Source organism: Podarcis pityusensis, assembly GCF_964106645.2.
Source record: "Podarcis pityusensis genome assembly, chromosome: 9".
Taxonomy (NCBI): domain Eukaryota; kingdom Metazoa; phylum Chordata; class Lepidosauria; order Squamata; family Lacertidae; genus Podarcis; species Podarcis pityusensis.
Window position 1 is genome coordinate 18227217 of NC_138034.1, and position 23269 is coordinate 18250485.

Consider the following 23269-nt stretch of genomic DNA (forward strand, 5'->3'; position numbering starts at 1 on the left):
TGCTTAAAGGGCACAATGATCAATATACTATTGGTGTTCCCATAGAAATTCCACCATAAATACAAAGCAAATCTGGGGTTCCTTATGCAGGACATTCTGAAGGGAGCCAAAATAGTTTTTTGATAGAACTGACAAACTTCAAATATCAATTTGTGGTATTCCTATTTGGAATAAAGGAGGGAAGTCGTTTGCTTAGGGCATTATTAAAATTGATCAGAAATACCTGCATTTGAAACAAGTTTCTGTTGTTGTTTGTAGTAGGAAATTGCTTTCCTTTCCATTCTGAAAGTTCAGTGTAACTTAAAGTTTTCAAACTCCTAACTTAACAGATGCAATTCCAATAAAAAGATGATCAACTCACCTTCTCCTATTATCTGGGAGCATTCTTCATAAAAACGTCCCAGCTCTGGTCTAACCTAATTCTCGTCTTTGTTCTTATAACTGTTCTCCCAAACAACTTATTCTTTGGGGTTTATTCTGCACCAGCTAAACTAAGAGTAGCAATGCATCTAGACTTTTCCTTCTTCTTTCAGTTTAGGTAACTCACCAACATTATAAGTATGGAATTTGTGAAAGTTGTTTCTGATGAGACCGTTAGCATTCTGTGAATATTTCTGATGTGCTGGAAATAATTTCACTTTAAAAACAGGAACCCTTCTTTCAAGTGAGCCGCTTGCTGGGAGTTTAGTTAATTATACTGAGCTTATCATGTGGAGAAGAAAATGTTTAATGTCATTTGGAGATGTGCTTCACAGCTGTAGTGATTCAGAAGAGACTTGATCTTCTTGGCACCTGCTGTATCCATCAAGCCACTACAAGTTTGATGGCCTGTTAAAAGGAAATAAAAAAAGAGGATCAGATCCATTTTTTTCAGTGCAAATGGAAGAAAAATGAGTGTGACCTCAGGCTCGGGATTGAGATATTGGCTGCATAGTGCCCTCTACCTATTGGGGGCCTGCATCTTCCATCAAAGGGACTGAAAGATGGTACATCTCCGGCAAATGGAAGCTCTGTCCGCACATCCAAAGGAAGCAGACTCCCAAGTCCCCATGGATGCTGGCCGTTTCCCCATCACCACCTCTCCTGACCTTTCATGCATTGAATATGAATTGAGATTCCAACAAAGATTCTTCCTGCTGAATAAGATACTCTGATTGCACAGAGGTGACATGGTTGGGGGCAGCATGTATTTCTGTGCAGTTTGAGTCCTCATAGGTTCTTCTGCACAACCAAAAAGGACATGTACTTGAAATTACCCACTTCAGACAAGTCATCCACATTGTGCTGATTCTGGTCTTCACCATGCAGAAGATGTTACTGTGGACAATCAGTGTTTGAATGAGATCTAATGCTTCCAGGCATCTGGGTTTGTTGGTTTGTTTGTTTAAATCAGTACTGAGTGTTGCAGAGTCTGCATAATGTAATTGACGTAAAATCTTAACTGGTAACCCCCCCCCATCCCCATTTGTATTTACTCCAGCCAACATTGCCAATTGGCAGGGGAAATAATGAGTTGTAGTTCATAAACATCCAGAGGACATCTGGCCCCCTAAGAAATTTTGCTAGACTTACCACATTTGCTTTCCTTAAAATTCCTTGAATATTTCTCCTGAGCAGAAACCTCCAAATCTGCCTTGCAGTTTCACTTCAGATAAAATTCAGTAGCAACTCTAGTCCCAGGTCTTATTGATTCTGCCCACTGCCCATGGAGTGTCTTCACAATGACTCCTAACAAGGGAACCAGTGCTGGTGAGAAGCAGTGGTGCTCTCAGGGCAAGACAGAAGTCCAGGACCTGACCCAGTGGAATGAGCAGGAGGACCACCAAACAAAGTAAGGCTGGCTTATTATGTTTTGAACCAGTGCATATTTCCATCTGAAATGGAGACCGCCTTAAGACCAGGGTGTGAATTTCCCTGACTGCAACCATTGGAGAGAGGTGGATGACCCCCCCCAAGTTGACCAGCACCGTGCATTAAAGCTGTCTCTGTGTTACAGGCAGTGATGTGCAGACCCCTGCCCAACTGAGAAATTTGATAGTTCACTCAAAACTCCCCCCTCCCAATTACTCTGATGTTTCTTCTAAGAGGAAACTTGCACATCAGCCTTGAAATTTCTCTGTGGGCAATATGCAGTGGCAGCTTGAGTCTCAGATTTGTGGGTTGTCATCTTCATCTCTTGGGTGAGAACACTGAACATTGCAACTATTTTAGCCTTGCTAGCAGGACATGGGGATATTAATTTTCTATAGGGAAGGGTTGTAATTACACTCCTATGGAGGAGGGTAATAATTCTTGAGTGTGACAAGCAAAAACTCTTGCAAGGAAGGCATTCTGTAAAAGCTATAGGAGGCTAGTTGATGTGATTTGCCTAGGCATGAAACATCCCATGTTGTAGCACAAGTATTCTGGATAATTTGTCTTGGTATTAAAAGGGAAGAATCATGGCTTGTCATTAAAAAGAGAAAAGCAAACCCTTGGTGGGGTTTTTTAATGTGATGTTAAGACATTGTATTAACGAGCAGTGTTTCACTGAGATAGCAGTCCTAGATAGTGTGAAAATGCTTTGTTTCATAGAACCCCCAAAAGCAGTTGTGTGAGATGAAATGCATAAAAACATTTTATGGTGCCCAGGGGAGGACATCTACATTTACAATTACCTCCTATCTTCACATTCACAATGGCACTCCAACCGCCACTGTTGCTGGAGAAGGCAACTGAAAGCCAGGAAGCTGGAAGTCATGGCATCTATGGACCTGTTTCAGTTAATATCTGGTCTGACAAGTGTGACAAGTCATAACCTCAATCTGGTGCTTCCTATGGGATGGGATGAGAGTTATCCGAGGTGACGGCCATTCCTCCAATGTCATTCCCTTGTGAACAGGTTAACCAAAGATCTGGTCAAGTCTGCATCCACAGTGATAACCAACATCATGGGGGTTACCTCCATCCTGTAGGTCAATCTTAGGTCACCAGGGTGTCTAGTTTGGCCTGCAAGGCCATTTCCCCCAAAACCACACCAGCGCACCTATCAGCTGCCATCACTGGTACAAGCAATGCTCGTGAAGAGGACAAAGGACTCAAACAATACAGGGATCCACCTGCCTTAAAGAGTGTGGAGCATTTTCAAAGAGCACTTGTGCCAAGGGCTTTAAGGCAGTCCCTGTGCAGAGTCCTTGCAGAGGCTCAGACAGGAGTGCAGGGTCTGTATTAAAGTGCTTGGCAAAAGTGCTATTTGAAGCAGGCTCTTCTCCCTTTAAACACTGCCAAGTGATGCTAAATGGAGAGGACACTGCTTCAAAGAGTGCTTTTGCAAAAGCCTGTCAGGCAGCAGCCAACCCCCACCCTACATAAGATAAGAGAATAAGATATCTTAAAGCCCTTTGCAAACAGCCAAAGGTCTTTGAGGCTGTTGCTGGTTCTCAAGCACCTGACACCCAGCTAACTATCTGATATTCCACACAAGGGATTTTGAAAGGTTCACAGGGCCACCCACCTGTCAAATCCCCCCCCTCCTCTGGTGGGACTGATCCTGATAAGGATCTGACCCATGGTGCCAAAAACGGTTCCCTGCCCTTGGTTTATGAGGATGTTTTAGTCTCGAAAAAGATGCTTCTAGTGCAATAGGAATGACAAATAATTGTGTTCATACTTTCCATGCCTTAAATCACAGGAGTTGTTGCCCAATTAAATGTTTGATCAGACAAGAACATTAGCATACTGCCCTGGGTCTTGTGACTCATAAGCTCCTGTTCTGTGAAGAAATAAAAAAATAAGGAATAAAATGCCATCTCAGCCATAGGATTTGTTTATTGAAACCGGGAGGTCACGTTCAGCGGCCGCCTTTTAAAATTCATGGTCATTAACTTAATTTGGGTGCTCAGATTTACAGAGCTCAGATAACCCGACTTCGGTGCTGGATCTCACTTACACTCTGGATAGCAGCAAAAGACCATTGCTCTCTTATTTTGTGCTATCCACTGCATAATCTGACAGGTGTTAATTACAATTTAAAACTCAACTGATTGGTCTGCTCCAGACTGAAAATAGAACAAAGATCTCCAATATTCATGTTTAAAGATGAACGTGCTGCCTGCTAGTGAAAATACCTAGTCATTAGTCATTTTGTGCTTGGGGATTTATTAGTCATGGTGCTGTTTCTAATTAGTTGGAAATAATAATTAGGACAGTTCTCCCCCCTTGCCTAGTACAACTTCCACTTGAGTATGAAATATTGTCTGTTTTTGTCATAAGACTCTGGCTGGAACTAGATGTTGTCGCAAACACACAGCTGGTGCCAAAAACCACAACAGCTCCATGCTTTGTTTTTCCTTTTTCTCTTTTGTATTGCGTAGTTGGGAAAATCAATACTCAGTGTGATGTCATATCAGACTGTGAGTTCTGCCAATGAAAGCGGGGGGAGAGAAATCACAGCCTGATTACATCACATCCTGTGTTGAGTAGCCCTAGTCATATGGGGAACAGAGAAAAAGGAGGCCTGGAGCAGTTATTTCCATTGCCTTGTGCAAAAGCATGAACTCTAGAGAGGAGGGGATCAAGCGAGCTAATCCAAACCTTCCATCATCATTCTTTAGTCCCTTGCCACCTCCACTAACCAACCTTTTGGCCCCTGATACTTGTTTACTGGCCCATCCTACACTCTGCACGGTATGATATGTTCGTTCAACTCTGCTGTATAGGCATGGGGTAAATAACAAAATAGGGACGTGGGTGGCGCTGTGGGTTAAACCACAGAGCCTAGGACTTGCCGATCAGAAGGTCGGCGGTTCAAATCCTCGTTACGGGGTGAGCTCCCATTGCTCGGTCCCTGCTCCTGCCAACCTAGCAGTTCGAAAGCACGTCAAAGTGCAAGTAGATAAATAGGTACCGTTCCGGCGGGAAGGTAAACAGCATTTCCGTGCACTGCTCTGGTGCGCCAGAAGCGGCTTAGTCATGCTGGCCACATGACCCGGAAACTGTATGCCAGCTTCATCAGCCAACAAAGCGAGATGAGCGCCGCAACCCCAGAGTCAGTCACGACTGGACCTAATGGTCAGGGGTCCCTTTACCTTTACCTAAATAACAAAATATAAGAGCATATTTCTCTCTCTCTCTCTCTCTCTCTCTCTCTCTCTCACACACACACACACACACACACGTAGTTGGCATCCATATGTCCCAGGAGACAATGAGAAAATATTTTAAAGGGGAAGAAAACTCATTTTAAAACACTTTGAACAATTACATGTAAGCAATAGAGGGAATTAAAACGAGATAGGAAATCATCCTGCTCAGCCTAGTTCAAACTGTTTCTCTACATAAGCTAATGCTTGGCAGCTAATCCATACCAGCTTTATTTTAATAAATTAATTCTACTCTCCCACCTCAAGCTTTTGGCAAGCCAGAAGAATACTGCTTCTGTTTCACTTTCTCATAATTTATTTGGGTTTCCTCACCCGCCCTTCAGCCTTTCAATTTCATTCCCACCCTTAAGTATCAGGTTCTTGGACTGAACCTTTGGCCCTGCAGTGAGTAGTAGCCTCCGAGGAAAAGCAACTGTTCTACAGCCTAGAACAAAAAACCCCCCAAAAGACATAACAGTTAGATTCCTTCACATCTTGTGCTTGTGATAGTGTCTCATTCCTGGCTTAGACAGTGCTGAACCAGTCTGTATCAAAGTCTTATGTAGGCGTCTTGCAATTTACTTAACTTGTGCTGTCTCCCTCAGCATGGAGTTAATGCAGCTTAAAAGTCCGGCTTCTTGCTACCAAAAGTTAATATACAATGGCTCATTAAGAATGAGCATCACTGACAATGTAACCTGAGAGCAAACTGTAATAAGGATATCCCAGAGGGCAATGTGTGGTTAATAGTCTGGCTAGGAGCGAAACCACTATAAACGTGTGTTTCTTTGGGGAGAATAATAACCAGGAAACTTTTTTAATTTATGCCATGAATTTGTAAACATTTGACTGCTTCAAGTACCTGTGGCAAGAGTCAATGTTTATATGGATTAAGGGGGGGGGGGATATTTGTTTATTCAGGCATAAAAATTCTCCAAATGAATACTTACCAATTGCTCAAGCCCAAATTTGGATAGTGGAATTACAGTGGTACCTCAGGTTAAGCACTTAATTCGTTCCGGAGGTCAGTACTTAACCTGAAACTGTTCTTAACCTGAAGCACCACTTTAGCTAATGGGGCTTCCTGCTGCTGCCGTGCCGCCGGAGCACAATTTCTGTTCTCATCCTGAAGCAAAGTTCTTAACCTGAAGCACTATTTCTGGGTTAACGGAGTATTTAACCTGAAGCATATGTAACCTGAAGCATATGTAACCTGAGGTACCACTGTACTACTACTTGGGTACTACTAGCATTTAACTCTAGTCTGGGCATCCAGCTTGTGTGTGTGTGTGTGTGTGTGTGTGTGTGTGCAAAAAAAAATCTGAGGACCCTGACATCTGGAGTTGTTTCCTAAAGCAGTCGGAAGATGAGACCATCACAGAGGTTTATTAGAATAACATGTAGATGAGGATTAGGGCATGAAGCCTTTCTATTAATTCTCCTCCTAACCTCAGTATACTGTAGTTTGCTTCACTGAACTCGGTTATCAATTATTCATTTGCTACTTTTTTCCATATCTGATTAGCATGCCTTGAATTATTCTGAGGAGAGGGCAAAGCATATTTGAAAACCTCTTTGTTCACTAACTCAGCATAATAGGACACCAAGTTAAAAGGAAACAAAATCTCAAATGTGAAGCACACAATTGGCTTCTAGAAAATTGCTACCCATGGATAACATGCCCAGTTCATGTGACCAACTGAGCACAGTGAAGGGTGAGATGGGGGGTTCCAACCCGGATGTCCAGTACAGTAGAACCAGTGTGGTGTAGTGGTTAAGAGCGATAGACTCGTAATCTGGGGAACCGGGTTCGCTTCCCCGCTCCTCCACATGGAGCTGCTGGGTGACCTTAGGCTAGTCACACTTCTCTGAAGTCTTTCAGCCCCACTCACCTCACAGAGTGTTTGTTGTGGGGGAGGAAGGGAAAGGAGAATGTTAGCCGCTTTGAGACTCCTTCAGGTAGTGATAAAGCGGGATATCAAATCCAAGCTCTTCTTCTTCTACTACTTACAAACGCCTCAGGTTGCAAACGCTTCAGGTTACAAACTCAGCTAACCTGGAAGAGTTACCTCGAGTTGAGAACTTTGCTTCAGGATGAGAACGGAAATCGTGTGCTAGCGGCGCAGCGGCAGCAAGAGGCCCCATTAGCGAAAGCACGCCTCTAGTTAAGAACAGTTTCAGGTTAAGAACGCACCTCTGGAACGAATTAAGTTCATAACTAGAGGTACCACTGTAATTTGTCTGGCAAAGCAGTGTTCCCAGTCATGCTGACAGAGACTGCACACTGCTTGTATGCACTTAGTCCTTTACAGGTGAGCCAATGAATGTGCGCAGGCAATGCTGTCATTGTGATCCAACTTCCTTGTCCTCTGTGCATTCACTGTACAGTGGTACCTTGGTTCTCAAATGCCTTGGTACTCAAACGCCTTGGTTTCCAAATGCTGAAAACATGGAAGTGAGTGTTCCGGTTTTTGAACGTTTTTCGGAAGCCGAACGTCCGATGCGGCTGTCAGCTATTGTTTCCGGGGCGCCTGCACCAATCAGAAGCAGCGCCTTGATTTTCGAACATTTTGGAAGTCAAACGTACTTCCGGAATGGATTAAGTTTGGGGCTTTTGTTTTTGCTATTTATTTTGCGTTTTTGTTTTTGAGGCTTTTTCAGTTAATTTGTTTTTGTGACTGTGTGGAACCCAGTTCAGCTACAATGACTATCATCAGTGCAGGTAATAATTTTATTATTTTTTATGTTCTACAACACTGTCATATTTATTTTATAGTACGGTACATTGATTATTGCTTTCATTTTATGGATCAATGGTCTCGGCAGATAGTAAAATTCATGTTAAATTGCTGTTTTAGGGGTTGTTTATAAAACTCTGGAATGGATTAATATGTTTTGCATTACTTCCTATGGGAAAGCGCCCCTTGGTTTTGGAACGCTTTGGTTGTGGAATGGACTTCCGGAACAGATTAAGTTTGAGAACCAAGGTACCACTGTACCCAGTTTTGCCCCACAATGTACAAGAAACAGCGAAAAGTGGTTGTGTGTGGAACCTGTGCTTCCCCAAAGGAGGTTTAAGAGGTGAAGTGCTGCCTTGATTTGGTCCCCTTTAGAATTACATTTTGTAATGTTTGCATTTATTTACATATATACAAGTTGAGTATAGGTGGAGGTTCACGGATTCACAACCTGAAATCTTCCAGAATTCCAACTTGCCTCTCTTATCTTCACTCTGTCCTCCCTGAAAACCACAAGCTACAGCGTGAGTCTTTTAAAAGAGGCCCCATGGAACATGTGTACTCTGTATCCACAGGGCCTCTTTTAAAGGACTCACCCTGTACTTGCCATCCCTCAACTGAAGACTCAGCTACACAGCTGCAAATAAAACGTTTTACGTGTGTTTTAAATGCAATATACAACTTGGCACTAGATGGCGATGGTGAGCCTCATGGAAAATTCAATGTGTTTTTAAAAATGCTTTTAAAAGAAGCAATTTCAGAACTTTTTTAAATATGTGTGTAGATTCCACCTATGTCTAGCCTCATCAACTTCAGGTTGATAACCATTCAGTTAATCCAAGCAAAATAATAGACTGTTCTAGGCAAAACCCTTTTTCTTAGGGTTGTATTCATCTAACATATACCCAGAGTAAAACCATAAAAATTAATAGATTTAAGTCAATCATGGTCATTAATTTTAATAAGTCCATATCATCCAACATCCCACTGATCAAAATCAGTCCTGAGCTCTCATGGGAGCAAAAAACGAGCATCTTTTGGTCTGGTGCTCTGAGACAACTTCTGTAATTCCAGGATGTCCCACTGAAATTGGAACTGTTGAGGGGTATGTGAGTCTACTCTAAGAAAAAGTTGATTGAACGTTGGAGAGAGACTGAGTTGAGAAATAAGACCAAGGGTACATATTGATATAGGAATGTATTAGATAAAATGTAAAGAAATATACAATAATAAGGAATATACAATGGGATAGACAGGAAGTCCAAAGTGTTGGTATATATATATATGATTTTGGAATAGTTTTTTGCCCTTGTTTTTTTTTCTTTTCTTTTAGTATATAAACTTTGTATACATGTTGAAAATTATAGTATAATAAGTCTTGTGATGTAATATGATAATGTTTACCGATGTAACATAAGAACTTGAATAAATAAATAAAATTCAAAAAAAAGGGGGGGAATTGATTGAAAACAACCCTTGCACCCCTGTTCCCATTATGGCTGAATCCTTTACAATCAGAGTTACTAAACTGGAAGGGACTAAAACAAAAGTGATTTAGTCTAAACTACGATCCCATTAAAAATACAGTGGGCAATAGCCATGGCTATCTCTAGACAGATGTGAGGATCGTGGGGGCTCAAAAACTGTGGTTGCTGGCTGTGAAACTCACTACATCTCTGCGGCAGCTTGCAGCAGGAGGCCTGATCCCTGCTGTGATGCACTGGCACAACTGCAAGTATCTAACGGATGGGAAAACAGGGGTCAGCCTGGCAGGGATCAGGTGACACAAGGAACAAATAAGGTCCCATCTGGCCCTATGAAGCTGACTCCTCCGTCTGACTAATGCGTCTCAGGTGCAGACTAAACTGCTCTCACATCACAGTATATCCCTGATTACCAGCCTGTTCACTGTCTACCAAACCATTAGCTCGCTTTCAGGCCACCAGCGCTGTCAGTATAGACTGAGGCTGCATATCTTGGATTATCAGATGCTGGCCACAAACCACTGGGCATGGCTACTAGAGGTGTGCAGAAGATTCCTGCAAATCCAGGATAACAAGCCAAGGTGGACTGCCTCCGCTTGATTTGGGGCTGTGGGTTAAACCACAGAGCCTAGGACTTGCCGATCAGAAGGTCGGTGGTTCAAATCCCCGCGATGGGGTGAGTTCCCGTTGCTCAGCCCCTGCTCCTGCCAACCTAGCAGTTCAAAAGTACATCAAAGTGCAAGTAGATAAATAGGTACCACTCCGGCAGGAAGGCATTTCCGTGTGCTGCTCTGGTTCGCCAGAAGTGGCTTAGTCATGACCCGGAAGCCGTACGCTGGCTCCCTCGGCCAATAAAGTGAGATGAGCGCTGCAACCCCAGAGTCGGCCACGACTGGACCTAATGGTCAGGGGTCCCTTTATCTTTACAAGGCAAGCACAAGTCAAAACAAGAAACCCCTGTGAGCTTTTGTGGCCACCCGCAATCCAGACACTTTTGTAAAAGGCTGCAGACAAGCATCTGTATAACACAAATCTTGGTTCTTAAGGTTAACCATGAAAGCTTCCGCGTGGGGGAGTAGCAACTTTGCTAAACGGAAGCACCCATCTTTAGCATAAGGAAAACACCGGGATCAGAAGGTCAGAAGACAGGTATAGTTTGCAATCAAAGGGAATGGTCTTCCCAGCCATGCTTCTGCAGTCCTTTGACTGGAGAAGCCGGGGATTGAATCCAGGGCTTGCTGTATACAAAGAATGTGCTCTGCTCAGGGGTGTAGGAAGGGGGGTGCGGTCCACCCGGGTGTCATCCTTGAGGGGGTGGGTGACAAAATGCCACACCGTGGGGGGCTGCACTTACCACGGGGCCAGGCCTGCAGCGTGCCTGAGCCACGCGTCTCTCCTGGGAGTGACGCAGTGGCTCAGGGCTCCGCGCTGCCTGAAACGGCAGCGTGGGGCTTGCGTCCCCCAGGCGAACTCCATAGGCAGCTCGCCGCGCCACCCCCCTGGGTGGAACGCTGCGCTGCCCCTCTTGGCGGATCTCCGTGGCGCCCCCTATGTGGATCTCCATGGCGCCCCCGTGCACAGATTACCGCAGTGCCCCCTTGTGGCACCCCCATGCACGGGTCACTGAGGCACCCCCGAGGGCGGCTCGCCATTCCCCCGCCACTCCTGGTACCAGAGCAGCTAGCTACGCCCCTGGCTCTGCTAATGAACTATGGCCACAACCCACAAAGCACTGCAGTGGCAGCACTGTATGTGTGTTGTCCCCTACAGCAAGGAGGGTGGGCCAGCTTTGCTGATTGGTTCCTCCTGACACGACTCATTCCCCATCCCGCCCTTCACTTGCCAGAACAGGCATCTACAAGAAATGCCTGCGTTTGGGGTTTTTTGGCCATTTAAAATCGAGGGTCTGTTTCTACTGGCGTTCAAAACATTAAGCATAAATTGGCACTCGCTGAAGCATCCTCGAGGCATAGACGTGAGCAGCAGACAATGAAGGCCTGTTTCTAAATGACTAGTTGGAGGATTAGCTCCCCGCCACCCCCGCCCCAGTAATGCAGAATGCTGATTTTGTGGCTATAGTGATGAGATTTACTAATATGCATTTGTCATTAATTCAATCACACTCATTATCTCGTTCGTTCAAAGGAACAGCAGAGAGACTCTCAAAAGCCTTGTGGGTGGTTCAAAATCCCCCTGGCGAACCTGTATCCAAGAGTGCCCTACTTTTGCTCAAGATATGGCACAGGCACCCTCCTCATTTAGACTTCACATACTTTTATTATTATTATTATTAATTTGCAGTCTACACAGCAGTCATATTCTGAAGCTGAACTTTCCCGGCAATGATTCTCCCTTATTCATTCAATTACAAAGAGTTTTATGTGGGCAGCTCACCATTCCCTGCGTTCCAGAAATGGAACTGCAGACAGGATCATGTTTTAAATGAGGGGTCTCACCATGGACAGCGAGAACAGACTTGGGTTTCAGCCCTAACCACCTTTACCTGGGAGTAAATCCCATTGAATCCAATAGGAGTTACTTTGGAGCAGCTCTTTGAGCACCCATCCAACATATACTGCTTTGTGTAAATAAATGCTTACCATTCATCTCCACGGGGGATGGATAAATCACTAAGGAGCAAGTGATGAGGGTTAGAAAAAGAAGAAAATTACTTGCTCACCATCTCATTGATTACTGGGGATATTGCTATTGTAAAGGGTGGAGCAAAGGACATGATCAGGCATGCTTATACTTTTGCGTGGGGTGAGTGGGGTCTGGAGAAGTCAGAAGTCTGTATTCCAGCCTTCTCTTTCTCAACAAATTAGCAACAGCAGCACACACTGTATGTAAAGCATCACATTCCCATCTCAGTAATCTGTGCGATCACTTTGCAATTTATATTTATACATGCCTACATGATTCTCAGTGTAGCATCACTCAGGTAGTTAGAAGGCAAGTTATTTTCACACTTTCAAAAACAGAACTGCCAGCAACACATTTGGTCATTACACTGTCTATTATTTTTATTTTACTTAAAAACAGCTTAATAGTTTAGAAAACTCTTTGAACATCTTGATTTCCATTAGTTTGGTAGTGTTGCTTTGCCATGTAAAGTTATATTCACATCTACCTGCAGTTTCCTCCCACCCTCCTCTTTTGCCCATTTACAGAGTGGGATATGATGGGATGTAGTGGGAAATGAGGAAGGAAAGATAGTGGGATATTGGGGATGGGAGAGGCTGGGATGAGGGATAGTGACAGATTGGAAAGATGTGGTGCTAAATAGAAATTGCATTCAACAATGCAGTTTGCTAATGCATCAAACAAAATGAATAAACACTGAAAATAAAAAACATTCAAGATGTAGGGTTGACTTTACAGATTATTTCTACAGTATTGCCTTTCTTTGCATCACTCTTCATATAATGTTCAGGGTAGTTTTCTAGCTCTCTGTTAATCCTTTAAAAAGACATGAAAACTTAATTTATTTTGTGGAAGTGCAATTCTACCCAAATAAAAACCATTGTATGAATAAAAGACTACTCCCACAGTTAGTGAATTCATAATGCTATTCCTTTTGGAAAGTCAAACACCCTGATCTAGCCATCAGTTCAAGAAAGGAATGAATGAATGAATCTTTATTTGCGTCAGCCATAGCAATAAAACAACAATACGATATACAAAGAATAGAAATAAAAAGTCAATTATATAAAATACATTTTAGGGTTTTGAATCAATAGTCAAATAGTGGATCTTATTCTGATTGCCCCAGCTAAAAACCTTGCAACCTTTGCTGCCACCTGCTCATCTTGATCAGCCAAGAGAAAGGACACTATGGCAGTGGCAGGGCGACCTGGAATGGACAATAAAAGAGGGGTGATAACTTCATTCCTCAGGTCTTTATAAAGAGTGCAAGCCAGAAGGACATGCACTACTGATTTGGTACTGCCATCTCCACAGGGACATAAACGTTTTCCATGTGGAATCTGTTGGAATTGTCCCTCAAGAACAGCCGAGGGCAATACATTCAATCTTGCGAGAGTAAAAGTGAGTCCATAGTTTAGACGCCATCATTCCAAGATATGGGAACCTGCACAGAACTGCCTTGGAATAATAGAATTTTTGAACTGGAAGGGACTTCGAAGGTCACCTATTTATTTGTTTAATTTATTTATATGCTGCTTTATACTTAAGACATTCTTTAAAGGATCCAACCCTCTACTCAATGAAGGATCTACAATGCAGGATGCAATTGCAGTACAGTGGTCCTGATCTCTTCTTGGGTCACTCATTTCGGTGGAAGAAGCAGATCCATGCAATCATTTCTTTGTGTATGGAGATCCATGTTATCCATTGGTAAAGGTTGAACCATTTTGTAACAGACTTACACACACAGAGAGAGATTTCTGGATTGGGCAGTACTCTGTTGAAACTAAGAAGCAGCAATAATATATGTTTACAAAATATTAGGATTCCCCCCCCCCCCCGAAATAACTATGCTTAACTTAGGTTTATAATGGTTTTCTCTCCATTCTATATGTGCATTCTGCGCATTAATTAATGCTCACTATTGTCTGTCTGTCAAGATATGCTCATCACTGCTATGGTTACCACTTTCAGTTCGGGTGCACTTTGTTTGACTTCAAGCCTCCAGCAATTGCTTGAAAATTTATTGGAATGAGTAATGGAGATTGCAAACTTTAGCACTGGAGGAATATTTAAAGTCCGCACTCATTTGATTCAAATAGAGAGAAAATTACTTCTAGGCATTCTTTGACCTTTGAGGGGATCATCTGAATGAATTTGCAGACACGCTCAAGCTGTTGCCCATTTTTTCCCCCTTGCGTGTATTTGCAAAACAGCAATTTATACTTTATCCAACTGAAGGGTAAGTAATAAATGGACATGCAATTGTTTTCACTCTGCAGCTCCTTCCTTTTTTCCATCTTGATAAGTGTATGCAGATAATAATTCAACAGAATTATATTGAGTCTAGCAGTAATGTACTTGTGAACAACTAATTTACCTGCTAACTGTCCTCATTTGGGGACATCATAATAATGTCCAAGATTCAAAGATAAGCATGTGCATGCCAAGAGGGGTGTTTGATTTGTTTTCATTGAATGCTAAACTAATCCCCACCACCACCAATATTGTTGTTGTTTAGTCATTTAGTTGTGTCCGACTCTTCGTGATCCCATGGACCAGAGCACGCCAGGCACTCCTGTCTTCCACTGCCTCCCGCAGTTTGGTCAAACTCATGCTGGTAGCTTCGAGAACACTATCCAGCCATCTCGTCCTCTGTCGTCCCCTTCTCCTTGTGCCCTCCATCTTTCCCAACATCAGGGTCTTTTCCAGGGAGTCTTCTCTTCTCATGAGGTGGCCAAAGTATTGGAGCCTCAGCTTCAGGGTCTGTCCTTCCAGTGAGCACTCAGGGCTGATTTCCTTAAGAATGGATAGGTTTGATCTTCTTGCAGTCCATGGGACTCTCAAGAGTCTCCTCCAGCACCATATTTCAAAAGCATCAATTCTTCGGCGATCAGCCTTCTTTATGGTCCAGCTCTCACTTCCATACATCACTACTGGGAAAACCATAGCTTTAACTATACGGACCTTTGTTGGCAAGGTGATGTCTCTGCTTTTTAAGATGCTGTCTAGGTTTGTCATTACTTTTCTCCCAAGAAGCAGGCGTCTTTTAATTTCGTGGCTGCTGTCACCATCTGCAGTGATCATGGAGCCCAAGAAAGTAAAATCTCACCACCCATATAGCCAACTACTTTTGAATGCCACCCCCATTTCAAAAGCAGTTTACCATTTGGAGTAAGAGGACAGCTGTTTTAGAAACACAAATCCACAGCCCTGTTGGAAGTGTGGAACTATCTGCCTGGGTCTTTGGACCCTCTCCTATGAATCCATTAAAATACTTTTTGGAAGTGAGAACTAGGCAGACTTGAACACGCAGCTGATATAACTTTGTACTTTCCATATGGAAGCTTCTGGCTTGATAACGATTGCCATTGCCAGCCTGGAGAGCCATTCAGGTGATGATTTGGATCTCTGAGGGAAGAATGTGAGATAATCCTTCTAACATGATTGAATGTCCTAGAGCAATTTGAGCAAAGTGCTCAGCATGCCACAGCTTAAAGTAGGACGCTGCAAGGCTGTGGGGCTGTAGTGCAAGAAAAAAAGATGTGGCCATATGATGGAAACGGGCAAAATTAAATGTAGGATTTCATTCCACGAACAAAAGTGTATGCTACCTATTATGGTACTTTAGTATAGGAAAACCTGGAATAACTTAATAACGAAATAGATTAATCAGCAGTCTGGAAAGAACAAATTTCATCCGTTGATTTTTTTTTTTACATACATAAAAGCTACAATTACCTTCTGATTACCTTGCAACAATCTAAATTTGTTAATAGCATTATATATACATTATCTTCATTTTTTAAACAATTTCTACCTTGTTTTAGTCTGTGTGATATCAAGTTTGTATTTAAAAGTGTAAAAATCTATAAGGTGTAAATATTAAAAAATTGGGGATTTTTTTTAAAAGAAGGGTATATCGCTGCATAGCAGGTGCCATATGCAATTCTATGAAGAACAGCATCTTTTACCCCTTCTATGCATATATAAAAAATGAGAATACAACTGTGTAAGAACTGATACCTGGATTTGTTTGTTTTCCTCTTTCCTCCCCATCCCACTTCCCTTTTTGTATTGCATATATAAGAATAGAACACTATTTTAAATTGTAAACCACCTTGGATGAATTAGCAGAAACATGGATCATAAATGTAGTACATACCTTAAAAGTAAGGATGTGTATTTGATTCAAAAGAATCCAGAGCCCAAGCAGGGCACCTCAGAAAGAGTTGTGGCTTGTCTGGGGTAAAGTGGGATCAGCAGAAGGTGGCCGGAGTTGAAGGAAAGATTTTATCATATATAGAATAATACCAGGGTGGGGTGATGGGGGAAAGGAGAACTCCATTGCGTTGGACAGGCAAGTTTGTATTCCGGGTGAATTATGAATTATTATACCTGGAAACCAAATCCCTTTTGGCTCGTCTCATTCACAAATCAACTTTAAAAGGTATCTAGCGCAAAAGCCCCTGAGTCTCTTTAACTGCAGTTCAGTGGATTTCTTAGCTATGAGTGCCTCTGTCTTGCCTGAACTTTTCAGACTCATTGCTCACAGAATGCTGGTGGAGATTACCCACCCCCAAACAACAATGGCTGCCCTAGCAGAAAAATACTTCCGTTATCCATTGGAAATTTGGCATGGACCATGTCCTCAGAAGGGGTGACCTTGCCTACAAATTTCATTCAATTCTGCTTCAGAATAAAACAAATATTGTTAACATTTCCTTAAAAATAATAATTTAAATTTGAAACTACACAACACAAAACCCCCTGAACATATTTGCCTAGAATTTGGCAGGTTGTATCTACTCTTGAGGGACTAGCTTGCTTGCAAATTTTACTCACTTGTGTCAAAAGAAAATAGTTACAGATTTTTAATAAAATTCTTTTTAAAAAATTCTCAGAAGTTTTAAAGGAAAACATGCATGAGTAAGCCCCATATAAATTATATTGGGAGTTGCTGTTACACACCTGTGGTACTCTAGTTCTGCTAATTTCACTAAAATGCACAGTGTTTAATTATACAACTTCACTGTGATCAAGTTGACTGATTTTTAGGAAAATGAAGATAGTTGGGCTAGGAATGAACAGTTAAATGTATTTTTGAACACATTTTTTTGTTTCATTGTGACCCTAACTGCTGCTATTTTAATGCTTTTGCATATTTATTTTATGCAACACTGATTGTTGAATATTTCATTCTTCACACTGCTAAGTTCCATTATTTTCCCTCTCCCAACCTTTCATTGAACTACCATTAGCATGGATAAAGCAGATGATGAAGATGACGAAGACCTAACTGTGAACAAAACATGGGTGCTTGCTCCAAAGATTCACGAAGGAGATGTCACTCATATACTGAACTCTTTACTCCAGGGCTATGATAATAAACTCCGACCAGATATTGGAGGTAAGTGGTATTAAAATTTCAGTTTTAAAAGAATATATATTGAATACATCTTGGCAACAGCTATTTTTGTTCTTGACATATCTTGGCAGCATACTGGATCAGGCCTCTAATTCTGGGATAATTGTGCTCCGAGCCCCAAAACGCATCCCCCATGGAAATACAGTGGAGACAGAATTTAGTTTAAATGTTAATGGGCAAATTTTGGCCACAACTTTATTAAATACACAAATGTGACTGGTATTGACTTAGGCATTGGTATCAAAACTATAATTGGCTCCTGCCCCATCCTAGCAGGAAGCCTGGAAGGGTAAACTACCAGCAGGGGGAGCGCCATCAATGTATATTGACTGGTGCTTACCCCTGGGGTTCCCGGGGGTCCTGGCATGGCCCCAGCCCCTCTCCAGGCTTCAGATGAGATCCAGACCCCCGGATTCCTTTAACGGAATACCCTATTAATTGGAGGGGCAGGTGATGGCTGCACCTCCCCCCCACACATTCCCCTAAACCAATGCCTAACCGCCAAACCTTACAAAGTTGTGACGATTGCTAAGAGGTAGGCAAAAACCAAGTGGCCACAACCAATCTGCCACATTGGACAAAATTCCTACCCGGCTCCCGTTCCAAAACAGGCGACCAACCAAAGTCCAAAGCAAGGCCAAACACGACCTAATTAACGGGTGGGTGGGCGGGTGTTCGGCAGCGCGAAGCAAAAGGAGGTCCCAACGTTGCGCTGCCAAATACATATCCCCAACCCCCAACCTTGCCATGCTGCTGATTGGCTAAAGGCCATTGGCTTAACTGTGGCACCACCGGCTTGGAGTGGGGCAAGCCCCGCCCACAAGCCAATTGGGGGAAGAGTTCCAGGGCCGAGCACAACATGGGTCCTCTGTTAGGAGAATCTAACTTATCACAAAGTGTCTGTTTAATGTAATGCATGTAAGACCCGCTAATGGAACACTCATTATCCAAAATTTCAGTTATCCAAACAAAAACAATTATACCCAAACCTCACTACAACAACTGAGGGTTCAGATATCTGAACAGCTGGGATTTGCCCACTTCCTTACTTGTTTGTGCTTTGCTGGTCAGCGGCAGCCATATTGGGCCGAAACCATGGAGGGAGAAGGAGAGTTTGGACAAATCGGTCTTTCCTTTGTTTGCCTTTTGCTGGTTGACTGCAGCAGTTTCTGGCAGCAACCAGGGCCGGGAGGGAGATGCAACAAATTAGAAATGTTCCCATAGGAAATAGTGGAAACCCTCAGCGCATTATGTGAACACTTGCCTAATGAACAATTTCTTGGGAATGCATTGCGTTTGGAAAGTCGGACCTGTGTGTCTATTAAAAGCAGAGATTCAATATACTGATTTTATTGTAAAGTTACTCCTGGCTTCTCTACAACCGCCATAGTCCAGATAAAAAGACAAACAAATCACTAAACTCTTCCATGCTGAAAGTTCCTCTTTTGATTGCACTTCTTTAATTGCTTAATGGATCATAGTCACATTTCTATCCTATCTTGCACAAAGGGAAAGCAACCTGAAGCCACACACCTACCCCCCCCAATTGCAGCAATGAACTCTGTTTACATACGATACCTGAAAAATACCGTATTTTTCGCTCTATAACACGCACCCAACCATAACACGCACGTAGTTTTTAGAGGAGGAAAATCCGTAGGCATGCCACCCATAGGCATTCCCTCCATAACACGCACAGACATTTCCCTTACTTTCTAGGAGGAAAAAAGTGAGTGTTATGGTGCAAAAAATACGGTACTGAAGGTCTGCTTTCAAAGTGAGGAACCACCTTTCTTATGGCACAAGGAGATAGGCTCAAATGACAACTGTTGCTCATTAGCTATTGAGGTTATCTGGAGATGACATTGATTACATTGCTACCCACCCCATTTTGTTAGATTTGGGGTGGGCTGTGAAATGTGTATTATAGTTTTTAAAGTTTACGTGTATGACCCAGGTGGCTCCCGGGCAGAGAGAAATTCACAATTAAATGAATTATTGCTCAGGCAGACAAGGACAGGGGAGTGGGCCAGTGAAGATGTTTTCTTTGAAGTTAAGTTTGAAAATACTCTGCAACATAACAATTAAGTTCTGAGTCACTGTTCTTTCATATAAGTGATTGATTTTGTGCCCGGTGTAGTGTATTGATCAAGAGTCTAGCTGAAGAGATATTAATAAACCTGAGTTGTGCTTTGGTCGGGATACAATTACGAGGGCTGAAGAAGCTAATGGATTTTCTAAACCTATCTTTGCTAAGAACATATTTGAGAGGAAAGAATTGGCTTTGTGTTTTCAATGTATTAATTTGCAGGCTGCATAATTAGTGGTGTATTTGATTGGTTTTACCCATTTGTTACTTTTATGCATTAATCATAATTTGGAGTATGAATGCTTGCCATCCGCTCCCCGTGCCCCAGCTTTAAAAGCTTAAAAAACCCTTTTTTCCCAATGTTTTAATATGATCCATGTTAATAAACAATATTTTATGTCAACTAAGGTTGCAATCCTACAGTACTTACCTAGGAATAAGACCCATTCAATTCAATGGGACGTCTGTGTACATTGGGTCTGAACATAAATAGAAGAGCAAAGTTTTAGATGAGGTGTTCCACCGAAGCATGATGCTTATATTAAGAACATTTTTTAGTTGATAAATTACAGGTGTTTGGCCTGATCTACCCCCTCCCAAATGTGCAGAGCAGTAGGCAAGCAACTCTGTGTTTTCAGGAGGAAGTGCTGATTGGCACTGAATAGTGCCAATCCTTTCTCTTCTTCCTCTGCCAACCTTCTGCAGGGATTCTGCTGATATGCCAGCAAAACCTCTGCCTAGCTGGCTACATTATATAGCAGGGAACCCTTCCATGCACCACATATGGGCATTCAACAGCTGTTTTCTCTGTGTGCTCCTCTAATGTTCCATGTTGGAGTAAATAGGGAACTCCCTTATACTATCAGACTATTGGTCCATGTAGCCTTTTACACCCTTGTGCAAATTAATTGAAACAAACAATGTAGTTTATTCTACAAAACTCACATATACATGTACAAAACTCACATATACCGTACGTACATTAGTAACGGACATGACCTCCGCTATTTTTAAGCAGCATTTGAACACGGTTTGGCATGGAGTCTACTAGTTTTGAACAGTCACTGTTGATTTTCGGATCCCTGTACCACACTTGAATCCGCGCCTGAATGAGCTTCTCCATAGTCGTACAGTCTACAGCACGGAGGCGACTTTTGCATATAGTCCACAAATTCCCAATGGGATTTAAGTCCGGGGAATTCCCTGGCCTATCAATTACCTCTATTTGCTGCTCTGTCATGAATTTCTTTATCGCTTTCAATGTGTGACAGGGGGCTAGGTCCTGGTGCAATATCCCAGTACCATCAGGATACCTCTTTTCCAGCTCTGGAATAACTCTCTTTCGTAGAACCTCACTATATTGTGGCGAGCGCATCATACCTTCTACTGGCTGCAGGCTTCTGACACCATAATGATCAACTCACTTTTTGTGTTTGTTTTGAGTACAGGATTGAAACATGCTTTGTTTCAATTAATTTGCACAAGGGTGTATTGTCTATTCTGAGTGACACCTGTTTCTCAGGGTCCTAGGTGCATCATCATTTACCTGTTCCATTGTAACCTGGAGTTATGGGGTACTGAACTTGGTACCTTGGGCTTGCAGAGCTTGAGCTCCCATAGAATAGCTTGCTGTGGGCCTGGAGAGTAGTGGGCAACTGGATGCCAGCATGAGGTGTGGAATGGTACCCCATTGTTAAAAATGGCCAGGCATGTTGCAGTGTGCTCAGCATAGTAGCATAGCATACCATCTGAAGGCCAATACCAAGCTCTGTACAATGCCCATGAAGCTGTGTGTCCACAGAAAGGGATGCATTAGGAAGACTAATGGTGTGGTCTTCTATTGATTCACAAAAAAATTACATTACTCGACAACAAAGGAAGCACCGCATTTCACATGGAATTATGCTTACTGTTTTGTTTAGTGAGAACTACAGTAATTGAAACTGATGTCTATGTTAACAGCATTGGTCCGGTCGATCCAATTAATATGGTAAGTTTATAGTTATAATAGAACTTCCAAGGTAAGATTATTTTTTGATACCCATCTGCTTTCCAATGCCTCTCACACTATCAAGAGATAAGATAACCTTGTGCTTTTGAAAAGCGACTATTATTTTGACTGAGATAGCTGAGACATCAAGTATTCTTTAGAAGCTACTTTTGTTATCAAGGAAAATCTAGCCGAATTAAGAGTCATAGAAGACAAAGGCAACATTTGAAATAGAACTACACTAACCTTATTCAAATGACTCCCTTTTACTTCGTATCCTCCTGACAATCTGTAAATGACTGCTTGGCAGATCAAAACTAAATTAGGCTAAAATGGAATATGATCTAAGTATATTTAAATACCAACAAATACTGTTTAGGTACTTATGCTGTTAAAATATGCAAGGTAGGAAAACTTGCATGCTGCCGAAGCTTTAGTAAGGTAGCTTTTGACTTCCAATTTGGGACTGAGGCAGTTTTGATTGTAGGAGGGTGACCAACATTCTGATCATACTGTGTTTTAGAACCCTGATTTGCTAGGATTCTAAAATATGCAAAAGAGCACCCTCTAATTTGCGGAGGGTGATCAGAAGGGTCACTGTGACCCCACTTTACATGTTTGTTTAACACTAATATAGAATGTGTAAAGAGGGCTTTCATCTTTGTGAATTCTGATATAGACTGTACTGAGATTCACGACTTCTGGACTAAAACGCCGATTCAAACATTGCTATCAATCAGATTTTTCACTTCTCTGAATGTTGTAGTGCAATTGCTGCTGCTGCTGTTTTAAAAATATCAAAATGTAATTTAAAATGTGTATTTTGAGATATAATACTTTCAGATATGTTATTTAGATGTGAATTTTCATGAAGATTTTTTTTAAATTGAAGATTAATGCAAAAATGGAACACAAGATCAAATGGTGGCATTTGTCCATACCTAGTAACGATCTCCTCTAAGCACAGCTCTGGACAGCTCTGTGTTCTCTCTCTCTCTCTCTCTCTCTCTCTCTCTCTCTCTCTCTCTCTCTCTCTGTGTGTGTGTGTGTGTGTACCTTTTCAGAGCTTCTGATCTGGTAGCTACACTGACTTCCATGGCCATAGGAAGAAAACCTATGGATCTTGCATAATGCCTTTGACACCCCTAAATAATTATTTAAGAGACCCTCTCAGGTAAAACCCTCAGTACTGAATAGCAACCATGGCTCAGAAAGCTGTGTTTGTAGTAAACCACCCTGAGAGGAGCTATTCAGATTGAGAGTGTTTAGAAATTTTAAAATAAAGAAAGAAAAGGGTGGGGTGGGGGGAAGAAACCCTGTCACAAACTGGATTGATTTTTGTCAAGGTGTTAAGTGTCTGCCTATTTCTCTTTGCTTCAACAATCTATATGCAGCAAACTTTTACAAGAATTCATTGAGTTTGTTTCCATGTTTTTGGCTGCATAGTTATTCAGCAAGGTGATTGTGTTAGCATTCAGGGATTGATGCCAAACACCGTAGTTCACAGCTTACATTTTCAAAACATTCAAAATAGATGATAATTTCCAGGTAAGAGTTTTGTTTGTTAAAATATTTTGATAACTTTGCATAACACTTAGCTGTAAGTGGGAATAGTTAGTGCTAAAAGATTAATTACTTCAACAAATTACCATAAGACCTTGAAATAATTTTTAGATTCATTTCTGGGTTTTTGCCAACTTTTGCAATTGGCTTGTTTTGAAAAGCTACCCCAAATATTTACCCCAAAGCCTTCCGAGCTCTCTTTCACACCATT

General features: G+C 42.1%; 1 protein-coding gene and 1 long non-coding RNA gene across 5 annotated transcripts in view; one reads left to right on the top strand and one right to left on the bottom strand.

Moving 5' to 3' along the window:
- The window catches only part of GABRG1 (gamma-aminobutyric acid type A receptor subunit gamma1), a 68549-nt gene that overhangs the window by 10636 nt on the left and 34644 nt on the right, over positions 1-23269 (top strand). For 3 of the 4 annotated variants that reach the window (XM_081020076.1, XM_081020077.1, XM_081020078.1), the window contains exons 2-3: positions 17250-17398; positions 21428-21495. In XM_081020076.1, coding sequence (XP_080876202.1) covers positions 17250-17398; positions 21428-21495 — 217 coding nt within the window. Of the gene's footprint in view, positions 1-824; positions 1832-17249; positions 17399-21427; positions 21496-23269 lie in introns of those variants that run through there. The other variant, XM_081020075.1, reaches the window with a different exon arrangement.
- LOC308484969 lies at positions 710-16372 on the bottom strand. Its single transcript, XR_013990247.1, has 3 exons — positions 16154-16372; positions 3650-3751; positions 710-828 (listed from the first exon to the last, which is right to left on the bottom strand). It is a non-coding gene; the product is annotated as an uncharacterized lncRNA (long non-coding RNA).